We start from the raw sequence: 22,635 nt of genomic DNA, 5'->3' as shown, positions 1-22,635 counted from the left end.
AATATAATTTAAGAAGTACATCAATATAATTTAAGAAGTACATCAACAATATCATTTAAGAAATACATCAACAATATCATTTAAGAAGTACATCAACAATATTAAATAATAAGTACATCAACAATATAATTTAAGATGTATATCAACAATATAATTTCGGAAGTACATCAACAATATAATTTAAAAAATACATCAACAATATAATTTAAGAAGTACATCAACAATATCATTTAAGAAGTACATCAACAATATCATTTAAGAAGTACATCAACTATATCATTTAAGAAGTACATCACCACTATCATTTAAGAAGTACATCAACATCATTTGAGAAGTGCATTAACATTATAATCTAAGAAGTGCATCAACAACATCATTTAAGAAGTATATCAAGAATATAATTTAGAAAGTACATCAACGATATCATTTAAGAAGTATATTAACAATATAATTTAAGAAGTATATCAACAAAATCATTTAAGTAGTACTTCAACAATATAATTTAAGAATTACATCAACAATATCGTTTAAGAAGTACATCAACAAAATCATTTAAGAAGTACATCAACAATATCGTTTAAGAAGTACATCAACAATATCATTTAGGAAATACATCAACAATTTAATTTAAGAAGTACATCAACAATATCATTTAATTTAAGAAGTACAGCAACAATATCATTTAATTTAAGAAGTACATATTCAACATCATCTAATTTAAGAAGTACAGCAACAATATCATTTAATTTAAGAAGTACATCAACAATATAATTTAAGAAGTGCATCAACGATATAATTTAATTTATGAAGTATATCAACAATATCATTTAAGAAGTACACCAACTACATCATTTAATTTAAGAAATACATCAACAATATAATTTAATTTATGAAGTATATCAACAATATCATTTAAGAAGTACATCAACAATATAATTTAATTTAAGAAGTACATCAACGATATTACTTAAGAAGTAAATCAACAATGTCATTTAATTTAAGAAGTACATTAACAATACCATTTAATTTATGAAGTACATCAACAATGTCATTTAATTTAAGAAGTACATCAACAATATCGTTTAATTTATGATGTATATCAAAAATACCATTCAAGAAGTACATCAACAACATAATATATTTAAGAAGTACATCAACAACGTCATTTAATTTATGAAGTACATCAACAACATCATTTAATTTAAGAAGTACATCGACAATATATTATAATTTAAGAAGTACATCAACAATATCGTTTAATTTATGAAGTATATCAACAATTTCATATAATAAGTACATTAACAATATAATTTAAGAAGTACATCAACTATATCATTTAAGTTAGGAAGTACATCAACAATGTCATTTAATTTAAAGAAGTACATTAACATATCATTTAATTTAAGAAGTACATTAACAATATAATTTAAGGAGTACATCAACAAAATCATTTAATTTAAGAAGTACAGCAACAATATCATTACATTTAAGAAGTACATATACAACATAATTTAATTTCAGAAGTACATCAACAATATCATTTAAGAAGTACACCAACAATATCATTAAAAAAGTACACCAACAATATAATTTAAGAAGTACATCAACAATATAATTTAAAAAGTACACCAACAATATAATTTAAGAAGTACATCAATAACAACATTTAATTTAAGAAGTACATCAACAATATATTTTAATAAGCACATCAACAACATCATTTAAGAAGTACATCAACAATATAATTTAAGAAGTACATCAATATAATTTAAGAAGTACATCAACAATATCATTTAAGAAATACATCAACAATATAATTTAAGAAGTACATCAACAATATTAAATAATAAGTACATCAACAATATAATTTAAGATGTATATCAACAATATAATTTCGGAAGTACATCAACAATATAATTTAAAAAATACATCAACAATATAATTTAAGAAGTACATCAACAATATCATTTAAGAAGTACATCAACAATATCATTTAAGAAGTACATCAACTATATCATTTAAGAAGTACATCACCACTATCATTTAAGAAGTACATCAACATCATTTGAGAAGTGCATTAACATTATAATCTAAGAAGTGCATCAACAACATCATTTAAGAAGTATATCAAGAATATAATTTAGAAAGTACATCAACGATATCATTTAAGAAGTATATTAACAATATAATTTAAGAAGTATATCAACAAAATCATTTAAGTAGTACTTCAACAATATAATTTAAGAATTACATCAACAATATCGTTTAAGAAGTACATCAACAAAATCATTTAAGAAGTACATCAACAATATCGTTTAAGAAGTACATCAACAATATCATTTAGGAAATACATCAACAATTTAATTTAAGAAGTACATCAACAACATCATTTAATTTAAGAAGTACATCAACAATATCATTTAATCTGAGAAGTACATCAACAAAATCATTTAAGAAGTACATCAACAATATAATTTAGGAAGTACATCAACAATATAGCTAAAGAAATACATTAACTAAATCATTTAAGAAGTACATCAACAATATAATTTAAGAAGCACATCGACAATATCATTTAAGAAGTACATCAACAACATAATTTAAGAAGTAGATCAACAATATCATTTAAGAAGTATATCAAGAACATAATTTAAGAAGATGGGAGACCGAAAGGTTGAAAAAATATATATGTTGTATTGGTTTTGCAAATAACCCCCCGCGACCACAAAAGGGACAAGCGGTAGGAAATGGATGGATGGATGGTTTTAAAAATAAAAAATATCAAAATGGCCGCCGCATGCGTTCATTTTTCAGTGTGCGGCCTACAGAAGAAAAAGTTTGGACACCCCTGGATTAATTCCATCAATTCTCTCAGAACCTTCTAGAAGGGGTGTCCAAACTTTATCCACTCATAAAAAATTAAGGTTGCTAGGGGTCACTTTGATACCCCTTGTACATTAAAGATGCCAAAAGCAAACATGTACATGAATGTATGTTAAACTCGCTGAACGAAACATCCATTATAGCTTTGTGTCACATGTGTTTAGTTAAATAGAGTCGTCAAAGTAACGAGTTAACGCATGCGATTAATCACAAAAAGATTGCATTATTGTATGTATCAACATCATTTATCTTGCCTGCACATGCTCCTTTACCTTCTGATCTATTCTGACAATAAAATCACACGTGTCCAAATATGTACATTATTTAATGAATTTAAATGTTTAACTTAGTTAAATTATGCATGCAAGTACTTGTGATTAATTGTGATTAATCCAAACAATAATCTGATTCAGAAAAATGTATCCTTTCACAGCACGACTAAAATCTCATTAATAATTAATTAATTGTGTTCATTGTGTCTGTCCCGGCAGATATCAATCAACTGCAGATTTACTTGATGAGTCTGTAGTGAAGTTGTAATTTGTAAATATGTAATAAAAAAATATGTAATATGTCAATATGTAATATGTAAATATGTAAAACGGAAATATGGAAATTTGTGAATATGTAAATATGTAATATGTAAATATGCACATGTAAATATGTGATATATACAAATTCAAATATGTAAACAAGACAATATGGAAATATGTCAATATGTAAATATGTTCATATGAAAATATGTAAATATGAAAATGTAAATATGTAAACATGTAAACATATAATATGTAAATATGTAATGTGTAAATATGGTAATATGTACATCTTTAAATATACATATTTAAATATGTAAATATATTATGTAAATATGAAAATTTAAATATGTAAACATGTAAATATATAAAATGTAAATATTTAAAATGCAAACATCTAAATATATAAATATGAATATATGTAAATATGACTATATGTAAATACGTAAATACGAAAATATGAAATTATGTAAATATGACAATGACTATATAAAATATGTTACCGTATTTTCCGCACTATAAGCCGCACCTAAAACCCACAAATGTTCTCAAAAGCTGGCAGTGCGGCTTATAACCCGGTGCGCCTTATATATGGATTAATATTAATATTCATTTTCAAAAAGTTTAGGTCTCGCAACTACGGTAAACAGCCGCCATCTTTTTTCCTCGTAGAAGAGGAAGCGCTTCTTCTTCTACGGTAAGCAACCGCCAAGGTAAGCACCCGCCCCCATAGAAGAGGAAGCGCTTCTTCTTCTACTGTAAGCAACCTCCAAGGTAAGCACCCGCCCCAGTAGAAGAAGAAGCGCGCGGATATTACGTTTCATTTCATTTGTGTGTTTACATCTGTAAAGACCACAAAAGGGCTCCTATTAAGAGACACGCGTACAACGCAGAATTCAAACTCAAGGCAATAAGTCACGCAGTAGAACACGGAAATAGAGCAGCAGCGAGAGAATTGAACATAAATGAATCAATGGTGCGTAGGTAGAGGAAGCAACAAGATGACCTGCGCCACTAAGACAGGGAGACAGCGCCGGACGACATACGCTAACATCTGCCAGTGGATTGTAAATGCCTGGGCGGATATATCGGTCTCAACTGTGGTCCGAGCTTTCCGGAAGGCAGGATTCACGGAACTGCTGGAAAACAACAGCAACATTGACTCTGATGACTTCGACGAGACGGAGCCGGCCATTTTGGATGCCGTTTTCGCCCAACTTTTTAATTCAGACACTGAAGAAGAATTCGAGGGATTTATGGATGAGGAATAACTTCAGAAAGTGGGCTTTAAATGTTTATTTTGTGTGTTGTGTGACATTAACGTTCGAGCAACGTTGAGTTATTGATGTTGCTATTGCACTGCACTAATTTGAGTGTTACTATTTTTGTGATTGCACATTTGCACATTACATTTTGGGGGTGAACAGAGTTGTTAGAACGCTGGTTTGTAATATATTATTAAAGTTTGACTGACCTATCTGACTGTTTTTTTTGACATTCCTTTTAGCGCAGCGTAGGCGCGGCTAATAACCCGGGGCGGCTTATAGGTGAACAAAGTTTTGAAATATGCCATTCATTGAAGGTGCGGCTAATAACCCGGGGCGGCTTATAGTGCGGAAAATACGGTAATATGGAAATATGTAAATGTGAAAATATGTAAATATGTTAGTATGACAATGACAATATGTAAATAGGAAATTATCCAAATATGTAAACATGAAAATATGTAAAGGTAATATGTAAATATCTAAATATAAAAATATGCAAATATTAAATTATTCAAATATTAAATTATTCAAATATGTAAAATTAAAATATGAACATATGTCAATATGAAAACATGTTCATATGAAAAATGACAATGAAGATATGACAATGACAATATGTAAATATCTAAATATGAAAATATGTATATAAAAATATGTAAATACGGCAATATGTAAATATGACAATATGTAAATATCTAAATATGTAAATATGAAAACATGTAAATATATAATATGTAAATATGTAATATGTAAATATGGTAGTATGTACATGTAAATATATAAATATGTAATTATATAATATGTAAATATGAAAATGCAAATATGTAAACATGTAAATATATAATATGAAAATATTTAAAATGCAAACATCTAAATATATAAATATGAATATATGTACATATGAAAATGCAAATATGTAAACATGTAAATATATAAATATTTAAAATGCAAACATCTAAATATATAAATATGAATATATGTAAATATGACTATATGTAAATATGAAAATATGTCATTATGTAAATATGACAATGACTATGTAAATGTAATTTGTAAATATAAAAATATCTAAACATTAAAAAATATGTAAATATGAAATTATCTAAATATGTTAATATGACAATATGTAAATATGAACATATGTCAATATGAAAATATGTGAATATGGCAATATATAAATGTGAAAATATGCAAATATGTTAGTATGACAATGACAATATGTAAACATGTAAATATGAAAATAGGAAATTATCGAAATATGTAAACATAAAAATATGTAAATGTAATATGCAAATATCTAAATATGTAAATATAAACATATGCAAATGTGAAATAATCTAAATATGTAAAATGAAAATATGATCATATGTCAATATGAAAATATGAACATATGAAAAATGACAATGAAAATATGACAATGACAATATATAAATATCTAAATATGAAAATATGTATATAAAATATGTAAATATGACAATATGAAAATGTGTAAATATGAAAATATGTCAAATGTCAATATATAACAGTAAATATGATAATATATAAATATGTCACCTGACTGCTGTAACTTTATGCCATTTCCCGTCGTTGATGGTCTTCCTCGACATGATGGCCGCCTCGCCACTGCCCAACTGGTAACTGAGATCAACATCACCACATAAGCATGACTCAGAGTAAATGATAATAATAATACTAATGATAATAATAACACAATAATAATAATGATGATAATAATAATAATAATACAATGATAACAATAATAATAATAATAATGAGATGAAGAAGAAGAAGAAGAAGAAGAAGAAGAAGAAGAAGAAGAACAACAAGAACAAGAACAAGAACAACAACAAAAAGAAGAACAAGAAGAAGAACAAAAAGAAGAACAAGAAGAGGAAGAAAAAGACAAAGACGAAGAAGACAAAGACGAAGAAGACAAAGACGAAGAAGACAAAGAAGAAGAAGATGAAGAAGAAGAAGAAGAACAAGAACAAGAACAAGAACAAGAAGAACAAGAACAAGAACTAGAAGAACAAGAAGAAGAACAAGAATAAGAACAAGAAGAAGAACAAGAAGAATAACAAGAAGAAGAACAAGAACAAGAACAACAAGAGGAAAAAAAGACGAAAACAAAGACGAAGAAGACAAAGAAGAAGAAGAAGAAGAAGAAGAAGAAGAACAAGAACAAGAACAAGAAGAAGAACAAGAAGGAGAACAACAACAAGGAGAACAAGAAGAAGAACAAGAAGAACAACAAGAAGAAGAAGAACAAGAAGAACAAGAAGAAGAAGAAGAAGAAGAAGAAGAAGAAGAACAAGAACAAAAACAAGAAGAACAAGAACAAGAACAAAAACAAGAAGAACAAGAACAAGCAGAACGAGAAGAACTAGAACAAAAAGAACAAGAAGAAGAACAAGAAGAAGAACAAGAAGAACAAGAAAAAGAACAATAACAAGAACAAGAAGCAGAACAAGAAGAAGAAGAAGAAGAAGAAGAAGAAGAAGAAGAAGAAGATGAAGAACAAGATGAAGAAGAAGAAGAAGAAGCAGAAGCAGAAGCAGAAGCAGAAGAAGAAGAAGAAGAAGAAGAAGCAGAAGAAGAAGCAGAAGAAGAAGAAGAAGAAGAAGAAGAAGAAGAAGAAGAAGAAGAAGAAGAAGCACTTCAGTAAATGACAAGGCCTCACCTGAAGAGCAGGTGACCATTGCGAAGACCCAGGCTGATGAAGTCTTTGCCTTTGCCGCCTTCGCCACGTTCCTGCAGAGTCAGCATGTTTCATTCAGGACCATAACAAAGTGGATGTTGTTGCCTAGCCACCCTTCACTAAAGGAAGCCTTTTCATCACATCATTTATTAACATTCATGCAGACATTCCAAGCAACTGTGTGGTGATGTCATCATGTTAGCCACGCAAATATGACATCACATTAATAAAGCAACCATGATGACATCATATTAATAAAGCAAATATGACATCATTTTAACAAAGCAAAGATAATGACATCATGTTAATAAAGCAAAGATGGCAAATAAAAGAGTGATACCTTTCTGCTAGCATGCACTTTTCGCTTAGTGACTGTGCCATTGGTCTCCTGGGGAACGGAGGCGGAGTTAGACAAGCAACATGCCACGCCCATCAATCAGCTTAGGAGGAGTTAGCCTACATCATTATGCACAGTAATGATGTACAGTAGTGGTGTACAGTAATGACGTACAGTAGTGATGTACAGTAATGTGTACACTAATGATATACAGTAATGATGCACAGTAATGATATACAGTAATGGTGTACAGTAGTGATGCACCGTAATGATGTACAGTAGTGATCAACAGTAATAGTGTACAGTAATTATGTACAGTAGTAGTATACAGTAGTGATGCACAGTAGTGATGCACAGTAATGATGTACAGTGATGACGTACAGTAGGGATGTACAGTGATGTGTACAGTAATGATGCACAGTAGTGATGTACAATATTGATGCACAGTAGTGATGTAGAGTAATGATGTGCAGTAGTGATGTACAGTAGTAGTGTATAGTAGGGATGTACAGTAATGATGCACAGTAATGATGTACAGTAATGGTGCACAGTAGTAGTGTATAGTAGGGATGTACAGTAATGATTTACAGTAATGATGCACAGTAATTATGTACAGTAATGGTGTACAGTAGTGATGTACAGTAGTGATGTACAGTAAGGATGTACAGTAATTATATACAGTAGTAATGTACAATAGGGATGCACAGTAATGGTGTACAGTAGTGATGTACAGTTATGATGTACAGTAGTGATGTACAGTAATGATGTACAGTAGTGATGTACAGCAATGATGTAGTCATGATATACAGTAGTAATGTACAATAGTGATGCACAGTAATGATGCACAGTAGTGACGTACAGTAGTGATGTACAGTAATGATGTACAGTAATGATGTACAGTAGTGATGCACAGTAATGATGTACTGTACTTATGTACAGTAGTGATGCACAGTAATGATGTACAGCAGTGATGTACAGTAATGATATACAGTAGTGATGTACTGTAGTGATGCACAGTAATGGTGTACAGTAGTGATGTACAATTATGATGTATAGTAGTGATATACAGTAGTGATGTACAGTAATGGTGTACAGTAATGATGTACAGTAGTGATGTACAGTAGTAGTGTATAGTAGGGATGTACAGTAATGATTTACAGTAATGATGCACAGTAATGATGTACAGTAATGGTGTACAGTAGTGATGTACAGTAGTGATGTACAGTAATGATGTACAGTAATTATATACAGTAGTAATGTACAATAGGGGTGCACAGTAATGGTGTACAGTAGTGATGTACAGTTATGATGTACAGTAGTGATGTACAGTAATGATGTACTGTAATGATGTACAGTAGTGATGTACAGCAATGATGTAGTCATGATATACAGTAGTAATGTACAATAGTGATGCACAGTAATGATGCACAGTAGTGACGTACAGTAGTGATGTACAGTAATGATGTACAGTAGTGATGTACAGTAGTGATACACAGTAATGATGTACTGTACTGATGTACAGTAGTGATGCACAGTAATGATGTACAGCAGTGATGTACAGTAATGATATACAGTAGTGATGTACTGTAGTGATGCACAGTAATGGTGTACAGTAGTGATGTACAGTTATGATGTATAGTAGTGATATACAGTAGTGATGTACAGTAATGGTGTACAGTAATGATGTACAGTAGTGATGTACAGTAGCGGTGTACAGTAATGGCATACAGTAGTGATGTACAGTAATGTGTACAGTAATGAAGTACAGTAATGATGCACAGTAGTGACGTACAATAGTGATGCACAGTAATGGTATACAGTAGTGATGTACTGCAGTATGTACAGTAATGCTGTACTGTAGTGATGTGCAGTAGTGATGTACAGTCATGGTGTACAGTAGTGATGTACAGTAATGATGTACAGTAGTGATGTAGAGTAATGATGTACAGGAGAACAAGGAGAGGGAGAGACGGTGGGTCATTCATAGCCAAAGAGGATCAGAACTTACGACTCCCTGCCACAGAATCAGACCGTCGGAAGAGAGGGTGTTGATCTCCAGTTCAATGGTCTCTGGTGAGTCGTGTGCGCTGAATCACGAAAACATTCCATATTAGTCATGCATACAGAATTGAATCATACAAACATCCCATATTAAAAAAAAGCATACAGAAACATGAAACAGAAGAAACAAATGACCTTCTCGAGAAGCTTGACCTGGGCAGGGCGACGTAGCCATCGTTGTCAAAAGAAGCTGCGAGCTGATAAGGTGAGTCTGTGGGGCAGAAACACAGCAATACAGTAATACTGCAGCCACACTGCTATGGCGCCCTCTGGTGGCAAACATAGAGAAAGATATTATGAAATACAATAAATTATTTGTTGATTCAGACAATTTGAAGCATTTTTCTTTAAAAATCCAAATCATACAAAATGTTATTTTACTCACAAGGACACAAATGAAGAATTAATTCCAAACTTGCAACATCACATTCAGGTTGTTTGTGCTTCTCATCTCCAACACCACGACGTGTGACTCTCCATGCATCATCAGAAACACGACGACATTCGCTGCCTTCAAGTCGCTACTAACGACCCACTTGTCATCGCAAATATTCAAAACGGTTCATTAGTTACCGTTTTCCAAACACATTCTCCGAAATTGTGCGTGATTGACATTGCAGTAACCGTCGCTTAACGATCACTTCAAAGTCTTATTTTAACATTTGCAAAAACAAGCGGGCGACTTGGAGGAAGAAACTGTTTGAGTTCCACCTGACAAAGATTCCACGTGTTGGGCGGTTAAGGCAGTATTAGGGGCCCCCGTGACCTCACACGGCCCCAGTTAGTCGCGGTCGGATCGTATTCAAATACTGTACCATTAGCCACGCTAGCCTCGGAACTCCACGCCGCCTCCGGGAAGCTGACGGCACGGCCTGTGAGCGCAGGATGTATAATAACAATAGCCGTGAGATATGAGATATAGCATCATGGTAGGGAAAGGGTCGCAGCATGCCAAGGACAGGATTCATAAATCCCAATTATACGTTTGTTATTAATATTACATGACTGACACGTAGAAAGAAAAAAAACACGAAGGTTCCGGCGGAGTGGCGACACTTACTTTGTTCACAGTTGAGGCCCGTGAAGCCCGACGGACACAAACAACGGCCGTCCACACAGGCGCCGGCATTTTGGCACTGGCGGTCGTCGCGGCAGACGTCCTTCGCGACCTCGCAGCGCTCGCCTGCGGGATCACATGACATGTCGGGTCGTCAAAAAGCACGTTGTTTCTCGGCAGCGGTCCGTACTCGACTGTAATACACTCTTCCACCACTTGTGGCAGTGGTGACAACATCAAACAAGCAGAAGAAGCATACTTGCCAACCTGGGGGATGTATAGTACAAACAAGTACAAACCCCGTTTCCATATGAGTTGGGAAATTGTGTTAGATGTAAATATAAACGGAATACAATGATTTGCAAATCCTTTTCAACCCATATTCAGTTGAATGCACTACAAAGACAAGATATTTGATGTTCAAACTCATAAACGTTATTTGTTTTTTGCAAATAATAATTAACTTAGAATTTCATGGTAGTTGGGAAAGGGCATGTTCACCACTGTGTTACATCACCTTTTCTTTTAACAACACTCAATAAACGATTGGGAACTGAGGAAACTAATTGTTGAAGCTTTGAAAGTGGAATTCTTTCCCATTCTTGTTTTATGTAGAGCTTCAGTCGTTCAACAGTCCGGGGTCTCCACTGTCGTATGTTACGCTTCATAATGCGCCACACATTTTCGATGGGAGACAGGTCTGGACTGCAGGCGGAGCCAGGAAAGTACCCGCACTCTTTTTTTACGTTGTTGTAACACGTGCTGAATGTGGCTTGGCATTGTCCATCCATCCATCCATCTTCTTCCGCTTATCCGAGGTCGGGTCGCGGGGGAAGCAGCCTAAGCAGGGAAGCCCAGACTTCCCTCTCCCCAGCCACTTCGTCCAGCTTCTTCCGGGGGATCCCGAGGCGTTCCCAGGCAAGCCGGGAGAGATATTCTTCCCAACGTGTCCTGGGTCTTCCCCGTGGCCTCCTACCGGTCGGACGTGCCCGAAACACCTCCCTAGGGAGGCGTTCGGGTGGCCTCCTGACCAGATGCCCGAACCACCTCATCTGGCTCCTCTCGATGTGGAGGAACAGCGGCTTTACTTTGAGCTCTCCCCGGATGGCAGAGCTTCTCGCCCTATCTCTAAGGGAGAGCCCCGCCACCCGGCGGAGGAAACTAATTTCGGCCGCTTGTACCCGTGATCTTGTCCTTTCGGTCATAACCCAAAGCTCATGACCATAGGTGAGGATGGGAACGTAGATCGACCGGTAAATTGAGAGCTCTGCCTTCCGGCTCAGCTCCTTCTTCACCACAACGGATCGATACAGCGTCCGCATTACTGAAGACGCCGCACCGATCCGCCTGTCGATCTCACGAGCCACTCTTCCCTCACTCGTGAACAAGACTCCGAGGTACTTGAGCTCCTCCACTTGGGGCAAGATCTCCTCCCCAACCCGGAGATGGCACTCCACCCTTTTCCGGGCGAGAACCATGGACTCGGACTTGGAGGTGCTGATTCTCATCCCAGTCGCTTCACACTCAGCTGCGAACCGATCCAGTGAGAGCTGAAGATCCTGTATTTCTAATATATATATAAATAATAATAAGTCTTTCTCTTCCGGGTTCTTCAGACCACCAATTACGGACATGACCGCCTCGTTCATCTTTCTGAACAATGATTTATTTTGCAGTAAATGTTTTTTGTGTTCGTTTTCAGTCATTTCTGTCCGTCTCGCCCTCACTCTCGTTTGTTCTCGGGTTTTCTCTCCACCATCAACAACTCCTCTCCTTCCCGGCTGCTGCTCTTTAACAGAGCGACCGGTGATTAGATAAGCCAGCCCAGGTGTGCCATCCACGCACCTGTCGCTAATCTCGAAACCGGTCCTGGCACACCCCGTTTCGCTGCAGGTCCGCAGGCCACGCCCCCCCCCCCCCCCCCCACACAAATCCGTTCATCAATGAGTATATCCGTTCGGCCACCGTGTTCAATGGAGAAGTCTGATCTACAAAATGTGCAGGCAGCATACCAATTCCCCTTCGAGATGTCCTGGATGAACTGAAATTATTTTTTCAAATCAATTTGGAACTTGCAAGCGTACTTCTTCTTCTTACTCGTCGTCGCCATGTCTTCGTTCTTCTGCTTCGTCTCTGTCATGTTTTTGGACATTACTACTTGTCGTAGTTTTGAAGCAATACGTGATGGGAATCCAGACGTTGTGTGTCAGTGTATTAACGTGCCGGCTGGAATAAACACATGCTGAGAAATAGCTCCGTGCCTGCCTACTTTATGGGTTATAGATAAACCTATGGATAACGGAGACATATATAATAGTCTCTTTTTCAGGTGAGAGAGGACGCTAAAGGCAGTGCCTTTAAGGCACGCCCCCAATATGGTTGCCCCGGGAGATTTTCGGGAGGGGCACTGAAATTTCGGGAGTCTCCCGGTAAAATCGTGGCAAGTATGAGAAGAAGTCACGTGCTGAAGTGTCTCAAGTGCAAAAATTATGACTAAATTGGTGAAGATGTATTTTCGTATGCACTTTAATTGCATTGACAGTTCATGTAACAAACGTGTTTATGACTATTTAGCATTAATTTAGGCAGCATGTATTTATTTGAGCACTCTGTAATTGTATTTTTCATCAGTTTGTCTTTCGGTTTCATGGCTCCGATCATTTCACACCCTGACTGTAATTAACTGTTGCTATTCCTACCATGTAGTCAAGATCATTAAAAAGTATGTTTCTTTGCTGCACAAATAAATGACATCTCTTGTGCAAATTAATATCGCCGCAATAATGTAAAAATAAAGAGTAGTCAAGGGTGAATAGGTAATAAAAACAATGATAAAATAATTATATTAAACAAATAATAAAACAAACAGAGCAGGGGTGTCCAGACTTTGTGACTTGGAGCCATGCATCCATCCATTGTCTACCGCTTGTCCCTAACGGGGTACTTGGAGCCAGCATTGGGGAAAAATATGGCTGGGGGCCTAAAGCCAACTGCATGTAAGGTACTATATATATATATATATATATATATATATATATATATATATATATATATATATATATATATATATATATATATATGTACGTACACACACACACATATGTATACATATATATATATATACACACACAAATATATATACATTGATATTTATACTGTATATATATTTATATATATATAAATATCTTTTTACTTTTTTTAATTATTAATATATATTTTTTCCGAATTAATCACACTTCTAATTTGTAACGATTCCTTCACAGAATTTTTTAATTTTTTTTTAATTATTATTTTATTTCATTTTGTTTTTAATTTGTCCTGTCCAGCCACTCAGACAAATCTCATTGTTGATGTACATATTTACTTTGGAAAAGTCAATACTGTACATTGTTGTCTTATTTGTATTTGCAGGCCAAAGTAACATGTTGGTGTTTGTGTTTAGTCCATCAGGTAGTCAGTAAACAATCTGTTGGCAAGTTAAGATCATGAGGATAGGTGTTATGTGACATAAACTGTAATAAAACAATCAGTGGTGGCAAGGCCCCGGGGGTAGATGAGATCCGCCTGGAGTTCCTTAGGGCTCTGGATGCTGTGGGGCTGTCTTGGTTGACAAGACTCTGCAGCATCGCGTGGACATCGGGGGCGGTACCTCTGGATTGGCAGACCGGGGTGGTGGTTCCTCTCTTTAAGAAGGGGAACCGGAGGGTGTGTTCTAACTATCGTGGGATCACACTCCTCAGCCTTCCCGGTAAGGTCTATTTAGGTGTACTGGAGAGGAGGCTACGCCGGATAGTCGAGCCTCGGATTCAGGAGGAACAGTGTGGTTTTCGTCCTGGTCGTGGAACTGTGGACCAGCTCTATAATCTCGGCAGGGTCCTTGAGGGTGCATGGGAGTTTGCCCAACCAGTCTACATGTGCTTTGTGGACTTGGAGAAGGCATTCGACCGTGTCCCTCGGGAAGTCCTGTGGGGAGTGCTCAGAGAGTATGGGGTATCGGACTGTCTGATTTTGGCGGTCCGCTCCCTGTATGATCGGTGTCAGAGCTTGGTCCGCATTGCCGGCAGTAAGTCGGACACGTTTCCAGTGAGGGTTGGACTCCGCCAAGGCTGCCCTTTGTCACCGATTCTGTTCATAACTTTTAAGGACAGAATTTCTAGGCGCAGTCAAGGCGTTGAGGGGATCCGGTTTGGTGGCTGCAGGATTAGGTCTCAGCTTTTTGCAGATGATGTGGTCCTCATGCCTTCATCTGGCCAGGATCTTCAGCTCTCACTGGATCAGTTCTCAGCTGAGTGTGAAGCAACTGGCATGAGAATCAGCACCTCCAAGTCCGAGTCCATGGTTCTCGCCCGGAAAAGGGTGGAGTGCCATCTCCGGGTTGCGGAGGAGATCTTGCCCCAAGTGGAGGAGTTCAAGTACCTTTGAGTCTTGTTCACGAGTGAGGGAAGAGTGGATCGTGAGATCGACAGGCAAATCGATGCGGCGTCTTCAGTAATGCGGACGCTGTATCGATCCGTTGTGGTGAAGAAGGAGCTGAGCCAGAAGGCAAAGCTCTCAATTTACCGGTCGATCTACGTTCCCATCCTCACCTATGGTCATGAGCTTTGGGTTATGACCGAAAGGACGAGATCACGGGTACAAGCGGCCGAAATGAGTTTCCTCCGCCGGGTTGCGGGGCTCTCCCTTAGAGATAGGGTGAGAAGCTCTGCCATCCGGGGAGAGCTCAAAGTAAAGCCACTGCTCCTCCACATCGAGAGGAGCCAGATGAGGTGGTTCGGGCATCTGGTCAGGATGCCACCTGAACGCTTTCCTAGGGAGGTGTTTAGGGCACGTCTGACCGGCAGGAGACCACGGGGAAGACCCAGGACACGTTGGAAAGACTATGTCTCCCGGCTGGCCTGGGAACGCCTCGGGATCCCCCGGGAAGAGCTGGACGAAGTGGCTGGGGAGAGGGAAGTCTGGGCTTCCCTGCTTAGGCTGCTGCCCCCGCGACCCGACCTCGGATAAGCGGAAGAAGATGGATGGATGGATGGATGGAAAACATTCAGTTATATGGCCCCTTTATCCAGATCTTCATCAAAATGCTCAACATGCTGCATGTAACCCTGCTGATGTTAATAGCTCAACTATTGTGTGGTGTTCGGGTCTGTGGGACCCGTTTTAATTTTTTATTAAAAGAAAAATCATACAATTAATACATTTTTCAAACTGAGACTCACTGGCTTTGGCTCATTTTCTGTGAAGAACATATATCAGAATACATATTTAATGACCCCCCCCCCCTACACATTTCTATTGCATATAAGATGTCCGGGTCCACTGGTCTAATAGAAGTGTGGAAATTGATGTTCTGTGAACCACACACACACACACACACACACACACACACACACACACACACACACACACACACACACACACACACACACACACACAGGCCTAGACAGGAGGAGGACAGAGTGTAGGTACACAGAACATCAGAGGGTCAAATGTGCGAGAAAATGAGAGCAGACAGTGTTGACAAACAATGTTGCAACCTTGTGTGGGAACCGCAGGTGCAGAAACACAAAAGAAGAATCCCCGTGGGATGCAGAAACTGGCAGAGAAATTTTCCGTGCAACGTTCATATTGTTGTTACTCAGCCAGCGTTTGTGGGTCTGATGGACCTGTTGCGTTTTGTGGCTTTTAATGCCTCACAATCAAACACTTTTATGTTCAAATACTGAACAGATGTTTATTGGGATAAGGTAAACATCTGTTCAGTATTTTAACATAAAAGTGTTTGATTGTGAGGCATTAAACCACAGAACACTTTTCCACTTTGTATCAGTCCATCTTAGATGAGCTCAGGCCCAGCGAAGCCGACAGCGTTTCTGGGTGTTGTTGATAAACGGTTTTCGCCTTGCATAAGAGAGTTTTAACTTGCACTTACAGATGTAGCGATCAACTGTAGTTACTGACAGTGGGTTTCTGAAGTGTTCCTGAGCCCATGTGGTGATATCCTTTACACAGATGTTTATTGAGATAAGGTAAACATCTGTTCAGTATTTTAACATAAAAGTGTTTGATTGTGAGGCATTAAAAGCCACAAAATGCAACGGGTCCATCAGACCCACAAACGCTAGCTGAGTACCAACAATATGAACATTACACAAGGGTTTTAAACATGTTTTCAGATAAGGAGAGCGTTTCGGTGCCAACCTTCAAAGCCATCCTGGCAGAGGCACTGGTACTCGTACTCGGCGTTGGGCATGCAGTGTCCTCCGTTCAGGCACGGTCTGCGGTCACACGGGCTGCTGTCCACGCACCTGCGCACGCCCCGGCTCTCTGTGAAGCTGTAGGACAGATCCAGCGTCTTGTTGTTGATCAGAACCTGGGCAGCAAGGGCGACATTTAGAGAAGGACAGCAGCGGCCTGGGATGGTCCACCGGGAGAACCTGCCTCGCCCACGCAGCCCTCAAACATGCCGCTGATGTTGGCCGGCTTGGGCAGGAGGTCCACGCTGGGCACGCCTCCCAGGAACATGGAGGTGTGGATGTTGAGGCCCTGGGCTTTGCCCGGGGAAGTCCTCCTCTCTACGGGGCCGTGGTCCAGCCTGAGGTGACCGTCCCGCTTGTTCCGCTCGGCAACAAGGCGGTGCCACTGGCCCAGAGAAACTGCGTCTGGACTGCGAAGGACTGCCTGACCTGGAAATGAAAGGAAAACCACATGAACAGCAGCTCTGCAGAGAAACTACACATCAACACATTTGTTTTTTTCAGGGCCGATATCATTATATATTATATTATATATTATATATTACATATTATATTACATATTATTTTATATATTATATTATTATATATTATTATATTATATATTATACATTATATATTATATTATATTATCAGTCAATAAGTGATATTTGGAGGTGATATTCATGTGCAGTAAAAGCTATTTAAACATGAATATTATATGTCAGTAAACATCTGGACACGACTTTAAGTAGTTTTTTAACATTATTTTGTAGGAAAGGTGGGACCAGTGGTGACATAATGTTTGATGTTGTACAAACCCCGTTTCCATATGAGTTGGGAAATTGTGTTAGATGTAAATATAAACGGAATACAATGATTTGCAAATCCTTTTCAACCCATATTCAATTGAATGCACTACAAAGACAAGATATTTGATGTTCAAACTCGTAAACTTTATTTGTTTTTTGCAAATAATAATTAACTTAGAATTTCATGGCTGCAACATGTGCCAAAGTAGTTGGGAAAGGGCATGTTCACCACTGTGTTACATGGCCTTTCCTTTTAACAACACTCAGTAAACGTTTGGGAACTGAGGAGACACATTTTTTAAGCTTCTCAGGTGGAATTCTTTCCCATTCTTGCTTGATGTACAGCTTAAGTTGTTCAACAGTCCGGGGGTCTCCGTTGTGCTATTTTAGGCTTCATAATGCGCCACACATTTTCAATGGGAGACAGGTCTGGACTACAGGCAGGCCAGTCTAGTACCCGCACTCTTTTACTATGAAGCCACGTTGATGTAACACGTGGCTTGGCATTGTCTTGCTGAAATAAGCAGGGGCGTCCATGGTAACGTTGCTTGGATGGCAACATATGTTGCTCCAAAACCTGTATGTACCTTTCAGCATTAATGACGCCTTCACAGATGTGTAAGTTACCCATGTCTTGGGCACTAATACACCCCCATACCATCACAGATGCTGGCTTTTACACTTTGCGCCTATAACAATCCGGATGGTTCTTTTCCTCTTTGGTCCGGAGGACACGACGTCCACAGTTTCCAAAAACAATTTTAAATGTGGACTCGTCAGACCACAGAACACTTTTCCACTTTGTATCAGTCCATCTTAGATGAGCTCAGGCCCAGCGAAGCCGACAGCGTTTCTGGGTGTTGTTGATAAACGGTTTTCGCCTTGCATAGGAGAGTTTTAACTTGCACTTACAGATGTAGCGACCAACTGTAGTTACTGACAGTGGGTTTCTGAAGTGTTCCTGAGCCCATGTGGTGATATCCTTTACACACTGATGTCGCTTGTTGATGCAGTACAGCCTGAGGGATCCAAGGTCACGGGCTTGGCTGCTTACGTGCAGTGATTTCTCCAGATTCTCTGAACCCTTTGATGATATTACAGACCGTAGATGGTGAAATCCCTAAATTCCTTGCAATAGCTGGTTGAGAAAGGTTTTTCTTAAACTTTTCAACAATTTGCTCACGCATTTGTTGACAAAATGGTGACCCTCGCCCCATCCTTGCTTGTGAATGACTGAGCATTTCATGGAATCTACTTTTATACCCAATCATGGCACCCACCTGTTCCCAATTTGCCTGTTCACCTGTGGGATGTTCCAAATAAGTGTTTGATGAGCATTCCTCAACTTTATCAGTATTTATTGCCACCTTTCCCAACTTCTTTGTCACGTGTCGCTGGCATCAAATTCTAAAGTTAATGATTATTTGCAAAAAAAAAATGTTTATCAGTTTGAACATCAAATATGTTGTCTTTGTAGCATATTCAACTGAATATGGGTTGAAAAGGATTAGCAAATCATTGTATTCCAATTATATTTACATCTAACACACTTTCCCAACTCATATGGAAACGGGGTTTGTATTTAATTTATCATACACAACACTTTCATTACGTGTGTATAAGACACAGGTGTCAAACTCAAGGCCCGGGGGCCAGTTCTGACCCGCCACATCATTCTATGTGGCCCGCGAAAGCCTGGAAAAAATGGGTTTCAATAAAATATATACATATTTTTTTAAATGTATATTTTTTTTACTAAATGCATTTGTTCTTTAAATTTCGACAGAAAACAAAAAAGCATATTTTAAACTTTAATGTTATCTGATCATGCCAATTATATTATTATATACTGTATTGCCATACTATTTTTTGAGATAAAAACAAATAGTTAAATATCTGCTTGTCACTTTTATTTATGATTTTAAAGCAAGTTATAAATAAAATCTAATAATCAAATGCATATGCATTTTGATGAATCATTATAGGTTATTACCTGCATGTGTAATGTAAATTAATTTTTAAAAAGCGGCCCTCTGGAAGCAGCCATTACTAGGATGTGGCCCTCAATGAAAATTAGTTTGACACCCCTGAAAGGAGCATAGTTTTTCTATTTCTAAATATAGAAAATCTCCTGGGAAAATTGATCAAAATATGACATTTCTCTACATGACAATAACTCATCTACTCCATTTTATACACTTTTATAACACTTTATGGAATTAATACATTGTAAGGTTCCCTCCTGAAATATTGTCAACATTTAAAAAAAAAACAATTCTGAGCTCCTTCATGTAGATTATAGTTGAGATATTTTTTGAAGATGGCCGACATTTCTTCCTGGATGTTACAGAAAGTATGAGAATGTGTGAGCTGCTGCCTGCTCTTCTTGACTCATACAATCACCTCATATTTTTCAAGATATTTACACAAAGTTCGGATATCTTTTCTGTCGTCTTCACGTCCGTCCATCTCTGTCGCGTTATGTTGGAAAATTGGCCCGTTCATTTTCAAAAGGCAAAATGTCCCGAGAAACCGGGAATTCTGGGTAATCCGGGAATTTTAAAAATAATTCATGATTCCTGGTCAAGCCGAACATTTTGATACTCATACGGTTCCGATCAGATGAAAACTGTGGGCTCTGGAGCATGCCAAAATCTTTGGGGCAGAATAATAATAATAATAATAATAATAATAATACATAGGTTATGTTTTGGTGTAGAATCTAATATGTGTGATTGATAGGTCATTCACACAATAATAACAATAATAATAATATCAATAATAATAATGATAAATATATTATGTTTTGTTGTGTAATCCGATATGTGTGAATGTTTGGACATCCAGACAATAATAATAACAATAATAATAATAATAATAGTAATAATAATAAATAGATGATGTTTTGGTATATAATCTGATATGTGTGAATGTTGTCTGTCTATCTGTGCAGGCCCTGCGATGAAGTGGCGACTTGTCCAGGGTGTACCCCGCCTTCCGCCCGATTGTAGCTGAGATAGGCTCCAGCGCCCCCGCGACCCCGAAGAGAATAAGCGATAGAAAATGGATGGATGGATGGATGTGTGAATGCTTAACATTCACATAATAATAATAATAATAATAATAATAATAATAATAATAATAATAATAATTATAATAAATCGATGTTTTGGTGTATAATCTGGAATGTGTGAATGCCCTATTATTATTGTGTGAATGCTAGGACATTCACAAAATAATAATAATAATAATAATAATAATAATAATAATAATAATAATAATAACAATTATTATTATTATTATTATTATTATTATTATAATAAATAGATTATGTTTTGGTGTATAATCCTATATGTGTGAATGCTTCGACATTGACACAATAATAATAATAATAATAATAATAATAATAGATTATGTTTTGGTGTAGAATCTGATATGTGTGATTGATAGGTAATTCACACAATAAAAATAATAAGAATAAGAATAAGAAAAATAATGATAACGAAAAATAGATTTAGTTTTGTTGTATAACCTGATATGTGTGAATGTTTGGACATTCACACAATAATAATAATAATAATAATAATAATAATAATAATAAGTAGATGTTGTTTGGTGTAGAACACGATAAAAGTGAATGCTTGGACATTCACACAATAATAATAATAATAATAATAATAACAATTATTATTATTATTATTATTATTATAATAAATAGATTATGTTTTGGTGTATAATCCTATATGTGTGAATACTTGGACATTGACACAATAATAATAATAGTAATAATAATAATAATAATAATAATAATAATAGATTATGTTTTGGTGTAGAATCTGATATGTGTGATTGTTAGGTAATTCACACAATAACAATAATAATAAGAATAAGAATAAGAATAAGAAAAATAATGATAACGAAAAATAGATTTAGTTTTGTTGTATAACCTGATATGTGTGAATGTTTGGGCATTCACACAATAATAATAATAATAATAATAATAATAAGTAGACATTGTTTGGTGTAGAATACGATAAGTGTGAATGCTTGGATATTCACACAATAATAATAATAATAATAGTAATAATAATAATAATAATAATAATACAAATAATAGTAAATAGATTATGTTTTGGTGTAGAATCTGATATGTGTGATTGATAGGTAATTCACACAATAATAATAATAATAATAATAATAAGAAGAAGAAGAAGAAGAAGAAGAAGAAGAAAAATAATGATAATGATAAATAGATTGTGTTTTGTTGTATAACCTGATATGTGTGAATGTTTGGACATTCACACAATAATAATAATAATAATAAATAGACAATGTTTGGTGTAGAATGTGATGTGTGTGAATGCTTGGACATTCACACAATAATAATAATGATAATAATAATAATGATAATAATAATAAATAGATTATGTTTTAGTGTATAATCTGATATATGTGAATGCCGGATTAAAATGTTAAAGCCGTAGTACCTAATAAATAAAATAATAACCTAATAAATACATTTTAAAAATAAATAAATAAGAAGAGACAGGTGACATGAATGGACTTTTGCATGAGATTTTATATTTTTGAGTTTCATCTGCATGAGTCGATGTAGTTCTGCTCTAGTTGTAAAAAAAAAAGAAAAAAAGGCAGATATCGATACAAAAAAAGTTTAAATATGTCAAAATACCAAACATCAGCATAGACCAGTGGATGACTAACAGAAAGGTAAAATGTGTATGATTGGTTACCTGTG

At 36.3% G+C, this 22,635-nt stretch overlaps 1 protein-coding gene across 1 annotated transcript in view; it reads right to left on the bottom strand.

Annotated features, from left to right (window-relative positions):
* hspg2 (heparan sulfate proteoglycan 2) overlaps positions 1 to 22,635 on the bottom strand; it is a 362,847-nt gene that overhangs the window by 9,680 nt on the left and 330,532 nt on the right. The window contains exons 78-87 of the mRNA XM_061923339.2: positions 22,631 to 22,635; positions 17,276 to 17,520; positions 17,036 to 17,207; positions 10,841 to 10,963; positions 10,596 to 10,652; positions 9,916 to 9,991; positions 9,728 to 9,806; positions 7,723 to 7,770; positions 7,365 to 7,435; positions 6,239 to 6,322 (exon numbers count right to left, since the gene is read on the bottom strand). The exon at positions 22,631 to 22,635 is cut by the window's right edge and continues 217 nt beyond it. Coding sequence (XP_061779323.2) covers positions 6,239 to 6,322; positions 7,365 to 7,435; positions 7,723 to 7,770; positions 9,728 to 9,806; positions 9,916 to 9,991; positions 10,596 to 10,652; positions 10,841 to 10,963; positions 17,036 to 17,207; positions 17,276 to 17,520; positions 22,631 to 22,635 — 960 coding nt within the window. The remainder of the gene's footprint in view (positions 1 to 6,238; positions 6,323 to 7,364; positions 7,436 to 7,722; positions 7,771 to 9,727; positions 9,807 to 9,915; positions 9,992 to 10,595; positions 10,653 to 10,840; positions 10,964 to 17,035; positions 17,208 to 17,275; positions 17,521 to 22,630) is intronic.

This window comes from Nerophis lumbriciformis, linkage group LG01 (assembly GCF_033978685.3).
Source record: "Nerophis lumbriciformis linkage group LG01, RoL_Nlum_v2.1, whole genome shotgun sequence".
In the NCBI taxonomy this organism is placed as follows: domain Eukaryota; kingdom Metazoa; phylum Chordata; class Actinopteri; order Syngnathiformes; family Syngnathidae; genus Nerophis; species Nerophis lumbriciformis.
Note: the sequence above shows the minus strand (reverse complement) of the source record. Positions and strands in the feature narration are given on the sequence as shown.